Source organism: Cryptomeria japonica, chromosome 1, assembly GCF_030272615.1.
Source record: "Cryptomeria japonica chromosome 1, Sugi_1.0, whole genome shotgun sequence".
NCBI lineage: Eukaryota > Viridiplantae > Streptophyta > Pinopsida > Cupressales > Cupressaceae > Cryptomeria > Cryptomeria japonica.
In genome coordinates this window covers 172,770,200-172,785,122 of record NC_081405.1, presented here as the reverse complement: position 1 = coordinate 172,785,122, position 14,923 = coordinate 172,770,200, and the positions used below count along the sequence as shown (strand labels likewise).

Genomic DNA, 14,923 nt, shown 5'->3' with positions numbered 1-14,923 from the left:
GCTACAAATTTGGCTCCAGGAATACTACAAACTCGCCTTAATAATGCTCCCAATTCAGCCTGAAAATACTTGCTTTTGTCTTGAATCCAAGTCTTATTTAGTTCGGTCTACTCTGCTCCTCTTAATTGCTTTGAATTGCATTTGAATTTGTGCTGGAATGATGTTTTTGCATCTCCTTTATATAAGCATTCCAAGCAGGAGACGCACCTCCTCCTTACAAGGCCAACTTGGCATTTAAAACATTTTTTATTTGCAATTTGAAATTCGAATTTTACCTTTGCTTGCAAGGCCAACCTCCTTGAATTTTAAACCAACACATCTCATTTTCTTCTAGCATGCGCCTTAAGTCATAAAAGGCGTGGATTCCATGGACTTGTGGACGAATTGGAGACCATCATCAAAAAATCATGAATTCCATTAAGTCGTGGACAAAATTTGCCTCCAATGGAAAAGTCGTGGATTTTGATGAGTGGAGGGGCAAATTTGGATGCTCATTAAAATGGCATGGATTCCTAGCACTCAAGGATAGAATTTGCTTTGCTTACAATTTTCATGGATTTGACAAATGTTTGGATAAAATGATCAACACCTAGAAAAGCCATGTATTCCATGAAGTCATGGACAAAATGAGGTTTTCATCAAAATGTCATGGATTTGGAGGCATCATGGACAAAAAATGCCAATCCTCACCAAAATCATGGATTTTGACTAAGCACGGAAAATGTCGCTTTTCATAAGAATTTCATGGATTTTAATGACCTATGGAATTTTCTTGGATTTTCCTTGATTTCTCCATCTATCTTGTGTTTCCTTCTTGAAGAGGGCTTCTTGATGAGGCTTTTGTCACAATGAGGGTTTCAACCATGAGTTGCACTTATGCTTTTCTCCTTTCATCATTCAACCTTCATTTCATTTCATCCACCCTAAGCTCACATTTTAGATTCGAACTCCCATACTTTTGTCATTCAATCATCTTTCATTTTCCATGATCTAGCAATGATTTTCCTCATATATTTCATCATTCATCGATCCTTGAACATCAATCATCACAACGATTTTTCCCTGACGACTTTGCAACATGACAACATTTAACAATTTTTTGCAACTTTATCACCAAACAACGCTGCTTGACCCAATCATACACTAAGGATGAATATTGCACTCTTAAGACTCACAACACATACCCACTCACAAGCAAAGGTTAAAAAACTAAGAAACTACTGCCAAGCTAAGCAAACTAAGAAAAACAACTACCCTAAAAGCGAAAAGTGGGTGTCCCCATTTGCAACAGGGCAATGTGTGAAAATGTCACAACAGGTCTATGAGCAGATCTATAAGAAAAATTATGGGCAGATGTGAGGCAGATTTAAAGCAGAATTATGAAGCATCTTTTAGCAGATTAATGAAGCATTTTTGAGCAATCTTATGAACCATATTGAAGAAGATCTAAATCAGAATTATAAGCAGATCTAAAGGAGACACATGAGCAGAGATTCTAACAAATTTGTAAGCAGAATTTAAGAGCAAGAAGAGTTTGTGAAGGCAAATCAGATTTCCATCATCCATTGAAGAAGCAACATCCTGAAGATAGAACTTCCTCATTTGGACGTTGGTGCTACCCAAAAGAAGAGATCGGTGTCCCCTGCTGCATTGGTACTCAATGGTGGGGATTGGTGTCTCCAATGGCTTGGTGCCTAAGAATCATCAAGAGATGATTGGTGTCTACTGTGGGTTGGTGTCTACAAAGTTTGTAAGAATAATTTTATATAAGCAATATTTTGCCATGGTTTTCTCCCGTGAGGACTTTCACATATAGCTCATGTGTTTGTCTTGTGTTCCTTATTGCTAGATTTCGCATGTGTGTTATTATTGTGTATGATTAAATTTTGAAGTATTAAAGTTGTGATTAACTAAGATTTGAAAAAGTAAAAGTTTGTTGTAATACTGATTCATCCTCTCCACCCCACCCTTCTCAATATAACTAAGTGCTCTTCAGCCTGGATGGAAGCTTTTAGGTGTGGAACCCTCAAATCTGGGCTGTTGAACTAATGTAAATGGCTCCAGGAAGTTGCAAATCTGTCAATCAGATAGGCAACCTGGTAATGTTGTATGTAAGCCCTCCTTGAAAACTCCAATTTGCAGCGATCTGAGTATAATAGACCAATGACTATCAACTATCTGATTCTTATTTCCAAGCACTTAGAAGGATGGCATTCTAATGATCAGGTTGAAGAATGGTGTGATTCTTTGCAATTTCATACCCCTCAAGCACTATAATTTTGAACTCAACTTCTTTCACAGTACTCAATATGAATGCTTGGCAAGTTTTGGACTGCTTAAAGGAGTCTTCACAACCTGAGTCTAATGCCACCTTGATATCCCGCTTGATCTCAAATGGCATACACATCTGTAGCAAGAAATAGGTATGATAGCTAAGGAAATACAGGGCAAGAACAGAATTAAGAAAATAGTGGAATAGGTTAGGGTTTCGTCCAATCTTTCCAGCTAACAAGGTATTCATCTTGCAAGCTCCAAACATTGGATAAATTCACCAAACTCTGCTCCCTTTCCAATTAAAACAATTGATCATAAATACAACTTCCCAAAAGAGGCATGCGGTCCCAAAAATTGGTGCCAAACTTGAGCACCCGAAATTTAAATTCAAAAGTTATTTTTTAATTGAATTTATATTTATTATCTACTTATTTTACATACAAATCGGAAGGTAGATTGGGGGGATGTTTAAAAACACCTTAGTCCACATCCATTGTAGCCGGCCTCATGCAGAAAGGTCATGACAGTAGGAAACAAGGGTGCTATAGAGAGAGAGAGAGAGAGAGAGAGAGAGAGAGAGAGAGAGAGAGAGAGAGAGAGCTTCAAGTTAACATGAGCTTCCCTACACCATTGTTTCATATCAGCAAATCAGTAGATTTTTGTTAGCAGATAAGTGGCCTTTGTCATTTGGTAAAGGTTTTGTGAGCAAATTTGATATATTTTTAGAAATCAGCAATGAAACAAAAAAACATATTGAATTCGCAAGCTGGTTTTTGAGCTGTTCATCATCATATCAGTTTTACAATAGCAGTGTCAAAATTTGTTCAACAGATTTCATCAATCAACCAAAACAATATCAGCAGCTCATTATCAAATGTAATGTCCTTTCTTGGGATCTTCCCAATTTTTGCCCTAAAATAACAATTCCATCTTGAGATGAAGAATGCAATTCATTTAAAAACAGAACTCTTATAATAATATTATCAATTGTAATGCACTATATAAGATAATACTAGTTTCTGTCCACAAACAGTATTAGTTAATAGAGATTGATATTAATTAAAAATCCTTAAGTATTGAAAATTCATGATAACATCTAAATTCACAAAGTATTAACATTAAACGTCACGAATCCATGATAACATATGAATCCATATAAGCATCATTCATATTTAAAACAAAATACCTCAATAGCATTAATATTAATTCCAAGGCATATTCCTATAGTCAACCATATTAGGAATTTGTTGGAAATGTTTGCAAACCGCAATCTCAAGGATGGTCATCCTTGTATTGCGAGAGCATGGGTGGATTCCCCATCCATCCATCTCAGGGTGGCGTACTTGAGAAGATCCTCAAGCCCAAGGGCATGATTGGATCTCTGATCCTCAACACCCCCTGGCCACAAACATGGCAAGATTTCAAGCCCACTCCATCCCTCAATCCACCTTGGAGGTAGGTCGTCCTCCTCGATCAAGCCCAAGAGCACTCATTCACCTCCCAGCTCACGAGAATGGCAGGATCTCCTATCCATCCATCTTGGAGTGGCGTGATTGATAAGAAGTATGAAGATTGCCTTCCTCAACAAGCCCAAGAGCACTCATTTGCCTCCCAACCCACGAGCATTGCAAGACCTCCAATCCATCCATCTCAAGGTGGCATTCTTGATGAAGAATGGTTAGTGTAGACACCTAAAATTGTCCCACGCCTACAAACGTCAATTTTACTAATTTTCCTTTGAATTAATTAAATAATTTTAATTATTTAATTAATCTAGTGTCATTCTTCTAATTCAAATTCAAAAAATTTCCCTCCAATTTCATAATTAAATGATTTTAAATTATTTCATCACCCAACTTCCTTTTAAATATTAATTAAATAATTTATTGTTTTATTAATTCCTTCACATCACTTTAATTAAATAATCTTTCTTATTTACATAAATCAATTTCTATTTTTCCCTCATAATTATATAATTATTTAATTGGCTAATTAAGTCTTCCATAATTAAATGAATTCTTTAATTCATTTAATCTCTCGCTTTTTCTAATTAAATTCTTCTAAAAACAAATAAAATCTTTGTTTTATTTGTTTTGTTTTATTTGTTTTATTTTATTTGTTTTTCTCTTCCCTAATTGTATGAATTCTTTAATTCATTTAATCTCACATTTTTCTAATCAAATTCCTCTTAAAAAAAAAACTTTATTTTATTTGGTTCTCTTCCATTATTAAATGAATTCTTTAATCCATTTAATCTCTCACTTTTTCTAAGCAATTTCCTCTTAAAATAAATACAATCTTTATTTTATTTGTTTTTCTCTTCCATAATTAAATGAATTCTTTAATTCATTTAATCTCTCGCTTTTTCTAATCAAAATCCTCTTAAAATGAATAAATCTTCATTTTATTTGTTTTTCTCTTCCATAAGAAAATGAATTCTTTAATTCATTTAATATATCGCTTTTTATGGGGATCACCTTGTGGTGTAGTGGTCTAGTGGTCGCACTGTTAATGGTGCAACCTGTTGACGTGTTTTTTATGACCGCGTCTAACACAGAATAAAGTCACCAACGGTCACCTTATCCTCTCTTGATCAAGATTAGTCTGTATGCTAGGATTGCTTAAAGTTCAAACAGCTAATTCCAAGGTTCCTTCAATGCGTGGACGTGACTCAAATGTTTGATGGATTTGCTGATAACCCAAGGGGCCTTACGCGCGTTCAATTGAAGAAAATTCATGCAAGCTCAAGGATTTCTGCACGAATGATTTGCAATGAAAGCTCTAGTTTTAAATCTTTTGGATTTTTCAAATTATGTCGAAAGTAAATGAGAATGGGGTAGAGAGAACTATGCTAAAGCTAATCTAATCCTAAAAACAGGAGACGAGATAACTCATGCAAAATCAAACCACACTTCGTTTCGCCAGCAGAGCACAACTACACGAAGACGGTGCAATCTTCAAAGGGTGCATGGAGGTTTTTTAGATCATCAATATGGACCATTGGATCGAACAATCTCTACTAATGATCGAAGTTAAGCATATACACATCAAAAGGCTCAGGTTAACTTTGCACGGTATACAACAGTCAACTGCACACCAAAAGTATGAGCTCGGATTCTGCAACAAGTAATCCTATCAAATCCAATTCTCCTAACAACATATAAGCAAATCTAATCTAATTGACGAGAGCAAGACCATGCAGATTGCCAAAGTAGAACAAGAATACACCATCAAAATGGAACAATGCATTCAGTTGGCTACTTCACAATCCTGATGCAACAATCTCAGATAATCTCTCCTCTCTTACAAATGAGGGGGGTCACCCCTTTATATAGGCCTCAGGCCATGCAAACCCCAATTAGGGTTTCACCCCAAAAGATTCTCCACTCAAGGTGCAACAAGGTGGGAATCAGCAATTAATGACCCATTATGCCCATATACAATTAATTCAAAGCCTAGAATAGAGCCCACTAGTGCATTAAATGCGCCCCATGATGTTATTATGCTCAGAATATAGCGAACACCCTCATGCAAGGAATAAATGTCCATCATGCTCCAGGTGACGGCGACATGCAAGGAGAATCTGTCATAAAACCATAAATGAGGAGGCTACATGCAAGAAGATTCCTCATCCGAAGGCGACATGCATTGACTAGACCCACACTTAGTCAAAATACCTCCAGCAGTAAATACGCCACTACTATTCAACCAAAAGACTCTCGTCCAAAAATGGACGACCATTATCCCACTCATTTATGGCATATGCAATGAATCTGCTGACGACGGCTTCCAGCTTTCTGATGGAGACACTTGGCACATTTTTAATGTCAAATTCCATCAAGGCAATTTCTTCCTCGCTCTTGGAAAAGAAGCTTTCCCTCTCCATCGTGACTTCCTGTGTCTTCTTCATTATACCGGAGAATGAAGAAACATTTGCAAAATGCTCCTTAGGGAATGAACCTACGAAGAAGAAATCATGCAACTGAGATTTCAGGGAGTTCACTATTATTCCACCGTCATTGAGTTTCCTCACGAACAATGCCTCAATTGCACTAATGATTTCCTCCTGCACCCCTCTGATGGACTCTTTCAAAGTAAAGGAGTCTACACTGAATTTATCGAAGGTGTTCTTTCCTTAGCAGACGGCATGGAACCATCGAGGAAAGTCATAAGCTTCATTTTCTTGAATCACTTTCCCGTTAACCAGAATTTGCCTTGGAACCTTCGTCAGAGCCCTGAGTCACAGAATGGTTAAGCCCTGGTAAATGTGCACATCCTCCCATAATCCTTTTGCTGTCTCTAATTTGCTCAAGAGGGCCACGAATTTTGAATGAAGCTGAGCTAGGTCTTCAATGAATTTTCCTGCTTCGATATAAAAATCCTCTATCCATTCCCTAGAATTTTGTGCCATCACTCTAATAACCTCTGCATCATCAACCACTTCCTTAGGAAGGGAGGAAGGAGTGAATGAAGGACCTGCCTCCCTGAGGGTCTTTTGAAACTCCTGACGTACTCGCATAGGGCTCTATTTTCTTCTCTCAACTGCTTACATTTCGCCTTTGATTTCAGCATCTTCTCTTTCATGGCCAAGGAAGATTCTTCAAAGTCTCCCATTACTTGACCTATGGAGACATGGCCAAGATCAATCTGTCTGATAACATAATCCTCCTGCCTGATTTCGCTTTTGTCTTTATCTACTGCAGGCTCAGCAATGTGCAGGGTCCGGGATCTAGATTCTTCCCTAACAACCTTGGAAAATTTTTGGGGAGCCTTCCTTTCTGCTAGCTGATCCATCCTTTTCAATAATTCTTCTAACTCTCGAGCAGGATCAGTTTCCCTCTCTGAATCCCTTGTCAACCTTCCCACCAACCAATCTGGAACGGGGATCGAGTGACTATGATCCTCTACATGCTCCTGTTCCTGTGACTCTTCCTCCATTTCACCAAGCTATCATGGCGAGCCTCTTCCTGATGTGGGAGACTTTCTTGCCTTTGACTTCTTGGCCGATGGTGTCCCTGTGAAGCGTTAATGCTGAGTATATCTAGCACCGGAATGCTCTCTAGAAGTGGACCTGTGGTATGTGGAAACATCTCTACCTCCTGCACACTCAAGGAACTTGTTGGTGAATGCTCTCTTTTCATCCTTGCTTTCTTTTGGGCATTTTTTTCTTTATCCATCCGAACTTCCCTTCCTACCTGTACCTGCGAAGAGCCTTCGGTTGCCTCACTGTGGGAATCTAGACTTCCCATTAGCTGATATGTTAGATGAACATTCCCTTCCGCCAACTTTCTTATCTGCTTGTCAATCCAGTGCTTAGTGAATTTTAGCACCGGTCTAGCTAAGATACTCAAATCATCCATTTCGGGCTCTGACCAATCTGGCAACTAAATAGGCCAATCCTTTACTTTCTCAAATTCAGGTTGTATCAAATCTGCATCCTCCTTCACCTGATCTGGTACCTGATAAATTTCACTTACCCTGATGGTGTCGAGGGGCAATCTGGAATGCATTCTCATTCGGACCTCAAGGTCATCCTCGGCACCTGCCCAATAATCTTCTAAGTGAAACTTGTGTATGAATTTGGCACTAGCAACCTTTCTGATTTGGCAGTAAGGATCATACTAGGCCCTGGATGTATAAAATGGCAGACGATAGAATGCCAATTCCCCTACAGCACTTTCAGCGGCTTCCAAGCCTGGGCATATTTCCATGAAGTCACCCAAGACAACTGGAAATTCAATTGATTGCTTTTTCTTCTTCTTCTTCAACTGATCATAGGCAGTTAAAGACCTCATGAGTTAAAGCAATACGAGCTTGTTTGATGGATATCTAGCCAATTTGTACGACTGGAATGAGAATCCTTGTGTCCTGATGTAGGTGAATTTTAGAAATTGCAAAAACGCGGCTCCATACTTCTGGACCAAGGCACTTGCTTGCGGCGACACCCTTACATGCAACTTCTTTTACATAAGCCGTGTCAAGTACATAGTGAAGGTGTCATTTGCCAACCTGTAAGAATTGACATTGTGAAGATGCAGCTGGGGATAACACTCATGTACTTTCAGCTGAGCTGGTCCGCAACCCATAACTCCTCTTGTTGGCAGTCCATCAAATCCTCCCCTTCGCGCAAGCATATAAATCAGGTAGGAGCTCATGAAAAAGGACTGGGACCTTTTTTCTTTTAAGTTTTTCAACTGCTCATGCAAGTAGTGACTGATCAATCTGGCCTAGTCGATTAGCCCATTTGAATTCATGATCTCGCCTATGTAGAAGAACATCCAGGTCTCAAAGTTCACAGAATGTGAACACCCCATTACTCTTCTCAGCATCTTTATCAGGTCCACATACTCTTGCTTGAACTTGAAGATAGTGAGAGTTTTTCACTCTTGGAGGCAAGCATCCTAGGCTTCAGCAACCACTGCTTATTAATCAAATCAGCAAACCTGGCAGGACCTACTTCATATACTGCCTGAGCTCCGCTGTTGGTCCTGTATGCCATGGAATAGTGCGAAGGAATTCCGAAAGCCTCACCAATTGACTCTGGAGTCAATATTGCCATCAGGTGAATTTTGGAAATTGCAAGAACGCGGCTCCATACTTCTAGACCAAGGCACTTGCTTGCGGCGACACCCTTATGTGCAACTTCTTTTGCATAAGCCGTGTCAAGTACATGGTGAAGGTGTCATTTGCCAACCTGTAAGAATTGACATTGTGAAGATGCAGCTGGGGATAACACTCATGTACTTTCAACTGAGCCGGTCCGCAACCCATAACTCCTCTTGCTGGCAGCCCATCAAATCCTCCCCTTCGCGCAAGCATATAGAACAGGTAGGAGCTCATGAAAAAGGACTAGGACCTTTTCTTTTAAGTTTTTCAACTGCTCGTGCAAGTAGTGACTGATCAATCTGGCCCAGTCGATTAGCCCATTTGAATTCATGATCTCGCCTATGTAGAAGAACATCCAGGTCTCAAAGTTCACGGAATGTGAACACCCCATTACTCTGCTCAGCATCTTAATCAGGTCCACATACTCCTGCTTGAACTCGAAGATAGTGAGAGTTTTTGGCATCTTGGAGGCATGCACCCTAGGCTTCAGCAACCACTGCTTATTAATCAAATCGGTACACCTAGCAGGACCTGCTTCATATACTGCCTGAGCTTCGCTGCTGGTCCTGTATGTCATGGAATAGTGCGAAGGAATTTCGAAAGCCTCACCAATTGACTCTGGAGTCAATGTTGCCAGCAGCTTGCCATCAGGAGTTGAGATTGTCTTTTGCTCTAAATTATAATGTGTTGCACATTCCTGGACCAAGTCCGGGCACTGAATAGCAAGAGGAAAACCAGCTGCCGCAACGATTCCACTTTTGACAATTTTGACAGTTGTTGGTGATGGACTGTGCCCTGCTGTCCCGAACATTCTGATCTTGAATGTAGCCAAATTGAATGTGCCTAAATTAGCATCACTGATTTCTTCCCATCTTGGATTCAGCCGGGAATGGGGAAGGAGGAAGGAAACCTTTCATTTATGCCTTGATTAATGCCTGCCTGGAGAGGGTAGCTGCCTTGCTTGATTCCGCCATCTGGGAAGCACCTTGGAGATGATGAAAATAGAGACTAAGTATGACCACCCTTCACTTCTCCAACTCTTCTTTCTTGAATCCTGCATGTGAGAAATGAAATACCTTTCCAAACTTATATAGAATTCTTCAAATCCTCTTGCTAAGTTAGGAGGCATTTAAATTAGCAATTGCATTCATGATGTGTCATACTTTCCCCAATTACTGCGCCATGCAAAAGAAACTTCCCATGTAAGTGAGTTTGAATTTAGAAATTTCCTTAAATTCACTAAGTCATGCGTCATACTTGGATGATTCTCTTCGCCAACTCATTGATTTCCACTCTTTCCAATTTTGCAAGGAAATTGAAGGATTTTCTTAGGATTTGCTTGACTCCATTCTAACTTGTTGTCTTCCGCTTTTGAAGGACTTTCCACATCTCTTTTCAACATCCCTATTTTTTAGGGATCCCCCTAAAATTTAGGAGCTAGGTTCATTAGATAGAGAATTTCACCATGATCTTGAATCTATAAAATTTTCCATATTCTAGCGAGATTCGGTGTCTAAAAATAGCAAATTCAAAAATTTGCTCGAGGGGAATTTTGCTTTTTGATTCTTCCTTGATCGCTTGGCTTCCATGCCTTAGGCAAAATTTCAATTTTTTAAGCTTGGGCGTGGAATTCACTGTGTCTTGGAATTTTATCATCATTTCCTTGGTTCTCCTTGACTTAGCCATTTCAACATTCTTCTTTTGGGCGCAATTTTCCTTTGGTCAAGGAATTCAATGACCTGGCAGAAGGAATTCCTAGTTTTCAATATTCTCCATGCTCTACCCATTTTGGCACCCTCCATTATTCCTAGGCGCTATTTCTTCAAGAAGGTGAAATTTTTGAACTTTTCCATCCTACCTTGACTCTTGCTATTTGGCGCCCTCCCAGATGCTAAGGCGGAATTTCACATGAGGCATGGATTTTATACCTTTCCACCTCTCCTTGGAAAGTTCATTTTGGCGCCTTCCATTAGGCTAGGGCGCGCTTGTCACTGTGGAAGGGAATTCCAACACCTTCATAAATTTCTTGCACCCTCCACTTTGGCACCCTCCACAAGGCTGGGGCAGATTTTATACTTGGTCGAGGATTCTTGGAATTTGTCCATTCCTCCATGCATTCTCCATTCTAGCGCCCTCCACAAGGCTGGGGCGGAATTTTGCATAAGTGATGGATTTCCTCATTATTCCTTGCTCTCCATGGGATGCTAAGTTTAGCGCCCTCCCTAGCACTAGGGCGCAATTTTGACCCGAGGAAGGAATTTCTTCACTTCCAAGGATTTCTTCTCTCCCAACTTGGCACCTTTCACCTCTCCTGGGCGCTAAAATGCCTTGGCCATGGATTCTCACACTTTCCATGCTATCCCTGGACACTTGGATTTAGCACCCAACTGCATACCTGGGCGGAATTTTCACTCTGGCATGGATTCTTGAAATTTCCATGCTATCCCTAGACACTTGGATTTAGCGCCCAACTGCATACCCGGGCGGAATTTTCACTCTAGCATCGATTCTTGAAATTTCCATGCTATCCCTGGACACTTGGATTTAGCACCCAACTGCATACCTGGGCGGAATTTTCAATTTGGCATGGATTCATTCAACTTTAAAGCTTTCAAACTCAGAACATTTTGATCTCCTTGTGATTTTGAAGTGTCTTCCTCAACTTGGGTGAATTTCTGAGTTTTCTATTTCAGGAATGGGCTTCCAGCACTTAACCATTTTCTGGCTTTCTCTATCTGCTTTCTGACTTTCCGAAATTAGAAATAGCTGCAAATGTCTGATCTTTGTCACCTTGCCCGAATGGTCCTGTCAACACCGACTTTCCAAAAATAGAAACCTTCAAAGTGTCAATGTTAAATCCCTAGACAAGGTACAAGAATGACTTACTATAAATAGAAACTTACTAAAAATAGAAATTACTAAAAATGGTAAGTTTGATTTTTGGCAAAATGACGACATTCTGGGACTCAGAAATATCCCTAAAAAATAGGAACTTTCTAAAAATATAAAGTTGCTCCGTTTTGGCTCAAATTTTACTGGGCAATTCCTTGAAGGGTCTTGATTCCAGTCGTATGTTCAGTTTTTCCAAAACCCTAATAGAAACCCCTAAAATCTAGGACAAAAGGCAGAAACCCTAGAAAAGACAGAACAGGCCCTAGACTTCACCAAACTTGCTCAAACGAAAAGCTTGGCCCAAAAAAACGATGTTAATGCCGGCTTGGGCCCACATTGGTGGAGATGCAACAAGTTGATGGAGGTGGAAAGCAATAACTAGGTGTACTCTTGCATCCTATTAGAAGATGATGACAAAGCAATCAATCTTAGGTTTGCAAGTTGGAATGTTTGATCCTTTTACCCACCAAGGACCAAGCAAGGTTACTTTGCTTAACATCATCAAGGAAGAAAAAGGTAAACATTCCAATCATTCTTGAGAACAATTCACAATATGAAAGAGACAACAATAGAATAGATTTACTTTACACTATGTCCTTTCAGTATTTTTGTCATCATGGAAAGTACTCTTTAAGTGTGGGGAAAAAGTGAAAGACACGACTTGCAGAGAAGGACATTTAGATAATTTTAATCAAATACAGAATGGCTATGCACAAAGAAGTGGGATTCTGATATTTACAGCACTATTGCAATTTGTAAAGGCAAAAGATGCAACACTCTGCTATCATCCTGGATGTCAGCAATGACAATCAAGAGTTTGTATTTCTTGCCCAGTATCTTTTGTGATTATGTAAAGAGAAAGCAGAAGATTGTGGCAGCATATTATATCATTCAATTTGACCAAGCCAATTTTTCTTCTTCTTCTTTGAGGCCTAAATCTACTGTAGAGAATACATATGCTTTTGTTAATGTGAGTGTTTCCCAATGGCAATTGAAAGATAAACATAATGCCAGCTATATGAATAAGCAAAATATTTATAGCACATGGTTTCAGCAAAGCATGTTCTATCATAACATACCTGTAGGACAACCACCTGATAGAGGATGGCGCATGAGAATGGATTTTGTAGGCAAGGAGTAATTTGTGCAGGCTCCCTTGCTGCTATGGGAAATGGCAATAGTATACATTTTCCCATCTTCTTCTTATGGTATTCATTGGATGGAACCTTTTCTCTAAAGGTAACATCATCCCACAAAGCTTACATTGGTGCATGTAAGTTCATACAGCAGATAGCAATTAGTTTGTGAGATTATAATGAGAACATACTCCTACCACCTATCTATTAAGGGGATCTATTGTAGAGTAAAGATTTTTTGTCAGCATTGGAAATGGGGAGAAGGTTTTTATCTTCACCATTATTCCAGGGCAGCCAGTACTACCCATAGTGTAGAACAATAAAGCCCCTATGTTTTACATTTTGGATAAGTGGGGAGGAAAACTAGCATTGGCAAAAAGCATCATATTGTTTCTTGCATAAAAGGTCAACCAATAGCTGATCTGGAATTCACCTAGACAGGGTTGTTTGGGCTAATAAAAATCAAATGAAAGTTATACTTCATACTGATATGATCACAATCGGCCAATGTCATGAGGCTGAAATGGCATTCATAGAAACACTAAGAGAGGTTGGGGACTCTAGGATACTTGGTACAGCAAAGGCACAATTTTGTCTTGCTCCTACTACTAATTTTCAACAGCAACATAATTATTTTTGTAGGCAGCCACCTACTTATCATGCTTGTGCTGATAAAAGGAATAAAGAGTGCATGGATATATCAATGCCGGAAAAAGATGGTTACATTCCTGAAATTTTTTGTATGATGCAAGCTATTAGGATTTTTCTATCCTGCAGGAACAGAAACAGACTTCATAGAGCTGTGTATGACTAGCAATCAAAGGAAGGTAACCCAAGAGAATGCTACTTCAAAGACAGTTTCAGGGAGTTCAAAGATAATTTCAGGGAAAGGTCTCATTGGGATATTATCACTGATCAGAGATTGACGAATATTGAAAGACATGACACATGCTAGAAAATATTCATCCTCTCCAATTGTATTGGCTTGTTTGCAAGTGAGCATCAATTGCAAAGGTTGCAACTCTTTTCTTTGAGAGGTGATACATGGGTACAGTTGCAGAAATTTTCCATCTCATGGTTGGGCAAATAGAGTGTAACTATACAATAACTACTGAAGATCTAATTATTTCAGTCACTAAGTGACATGAACAGAGGAATCACGATCACTTAAACTAGACTGCCATCTGGACGATGATATAGATAAAACTAAATTTTGTAAAGACGTGCAAGATTGCCAAGTTTATTAAAACTTTTTACTTTTTAGTTCTGTTCTTTTATAATCTATTTATTCCCATCTGGACTCTATATGGGTTCACCAGGCCATATGACAACAATTTTAGCAAATGTTGCAGTGCATCTAGCATACTTAATTGATACCCTAATTTTTTGATAATACCTGTTCCACAAAGTGGATGCAATATAGAACTTTATATAACATAGTGCCCCTCATAACCAACATATGCCGCACTGCTGTAACCTATCTATATAATTTCCCGCTATTACCCTCAACCCTCAAGCATACTAACTGAATTTCTCAATGGTTGCACTTAACTTGAACTTGATTTTCTTTAGTGCCTATTCACTGCTCAGCTTTTTTAATATGGTTTTATGCAAACACCACATCTTAAAATAATTTCCAAATCCATTCACAGTCACCAAATAATGCATATGATCATGTCAAAGTTTCGGCTATTTAACTTTGCAATTCTTGAATTTCTGAAGGGTCTCCTTGGATTTTTAATGCTTTTATTTCCGGGCGTAATTCTCTTAAGGGACCATGCAATTCTTCATTTTATGAAAGGCTCACTTGGTTTAATAATGCTTTTTCTGGTTGCGAAAAAGTTTCAACACCTATTAGCACAAATAGCGAAATGAAAGTGATCCACAATAAATTGAATCAATTATCACCGCACCTAAAGAAATCAAAGGACACATCACTACTAAATTTGTCATCCAGCAAAGCAACATATTAAATGACACATACCTTCAAAGAAAAATTAAGTGCAACAGATGGG

General features: G+C 39.0%; 1 protein-coding gene across 2 annotated transcripts in view; it reads right to left on the bottom strand.

Annotated features, from left to right (window-relative positions):
- LOC131036075 (probable ADP,ATP carrier protein At5g56450) overlaps positions 1 to 14,923 on the bottom strand; it is a 65,231-nt gene that overhangs the window by 49,609 nt on the left and 699 nt on the right. For both annotated transcript variants that reach the window (XM_057967868.2, XM_057967869.2), the window contains exon 1: positions 14,893 to 14,923. This exon is cut by the window's right edge and continues 699 nt beyond it. In XM_057967868.2, the coding sequence (XP_057823851.2) occupies positions 14,893 to 14,923 (31 nt within the window). The remainder of the gene's footprint in view (positions 1 to 14,892) is intronic.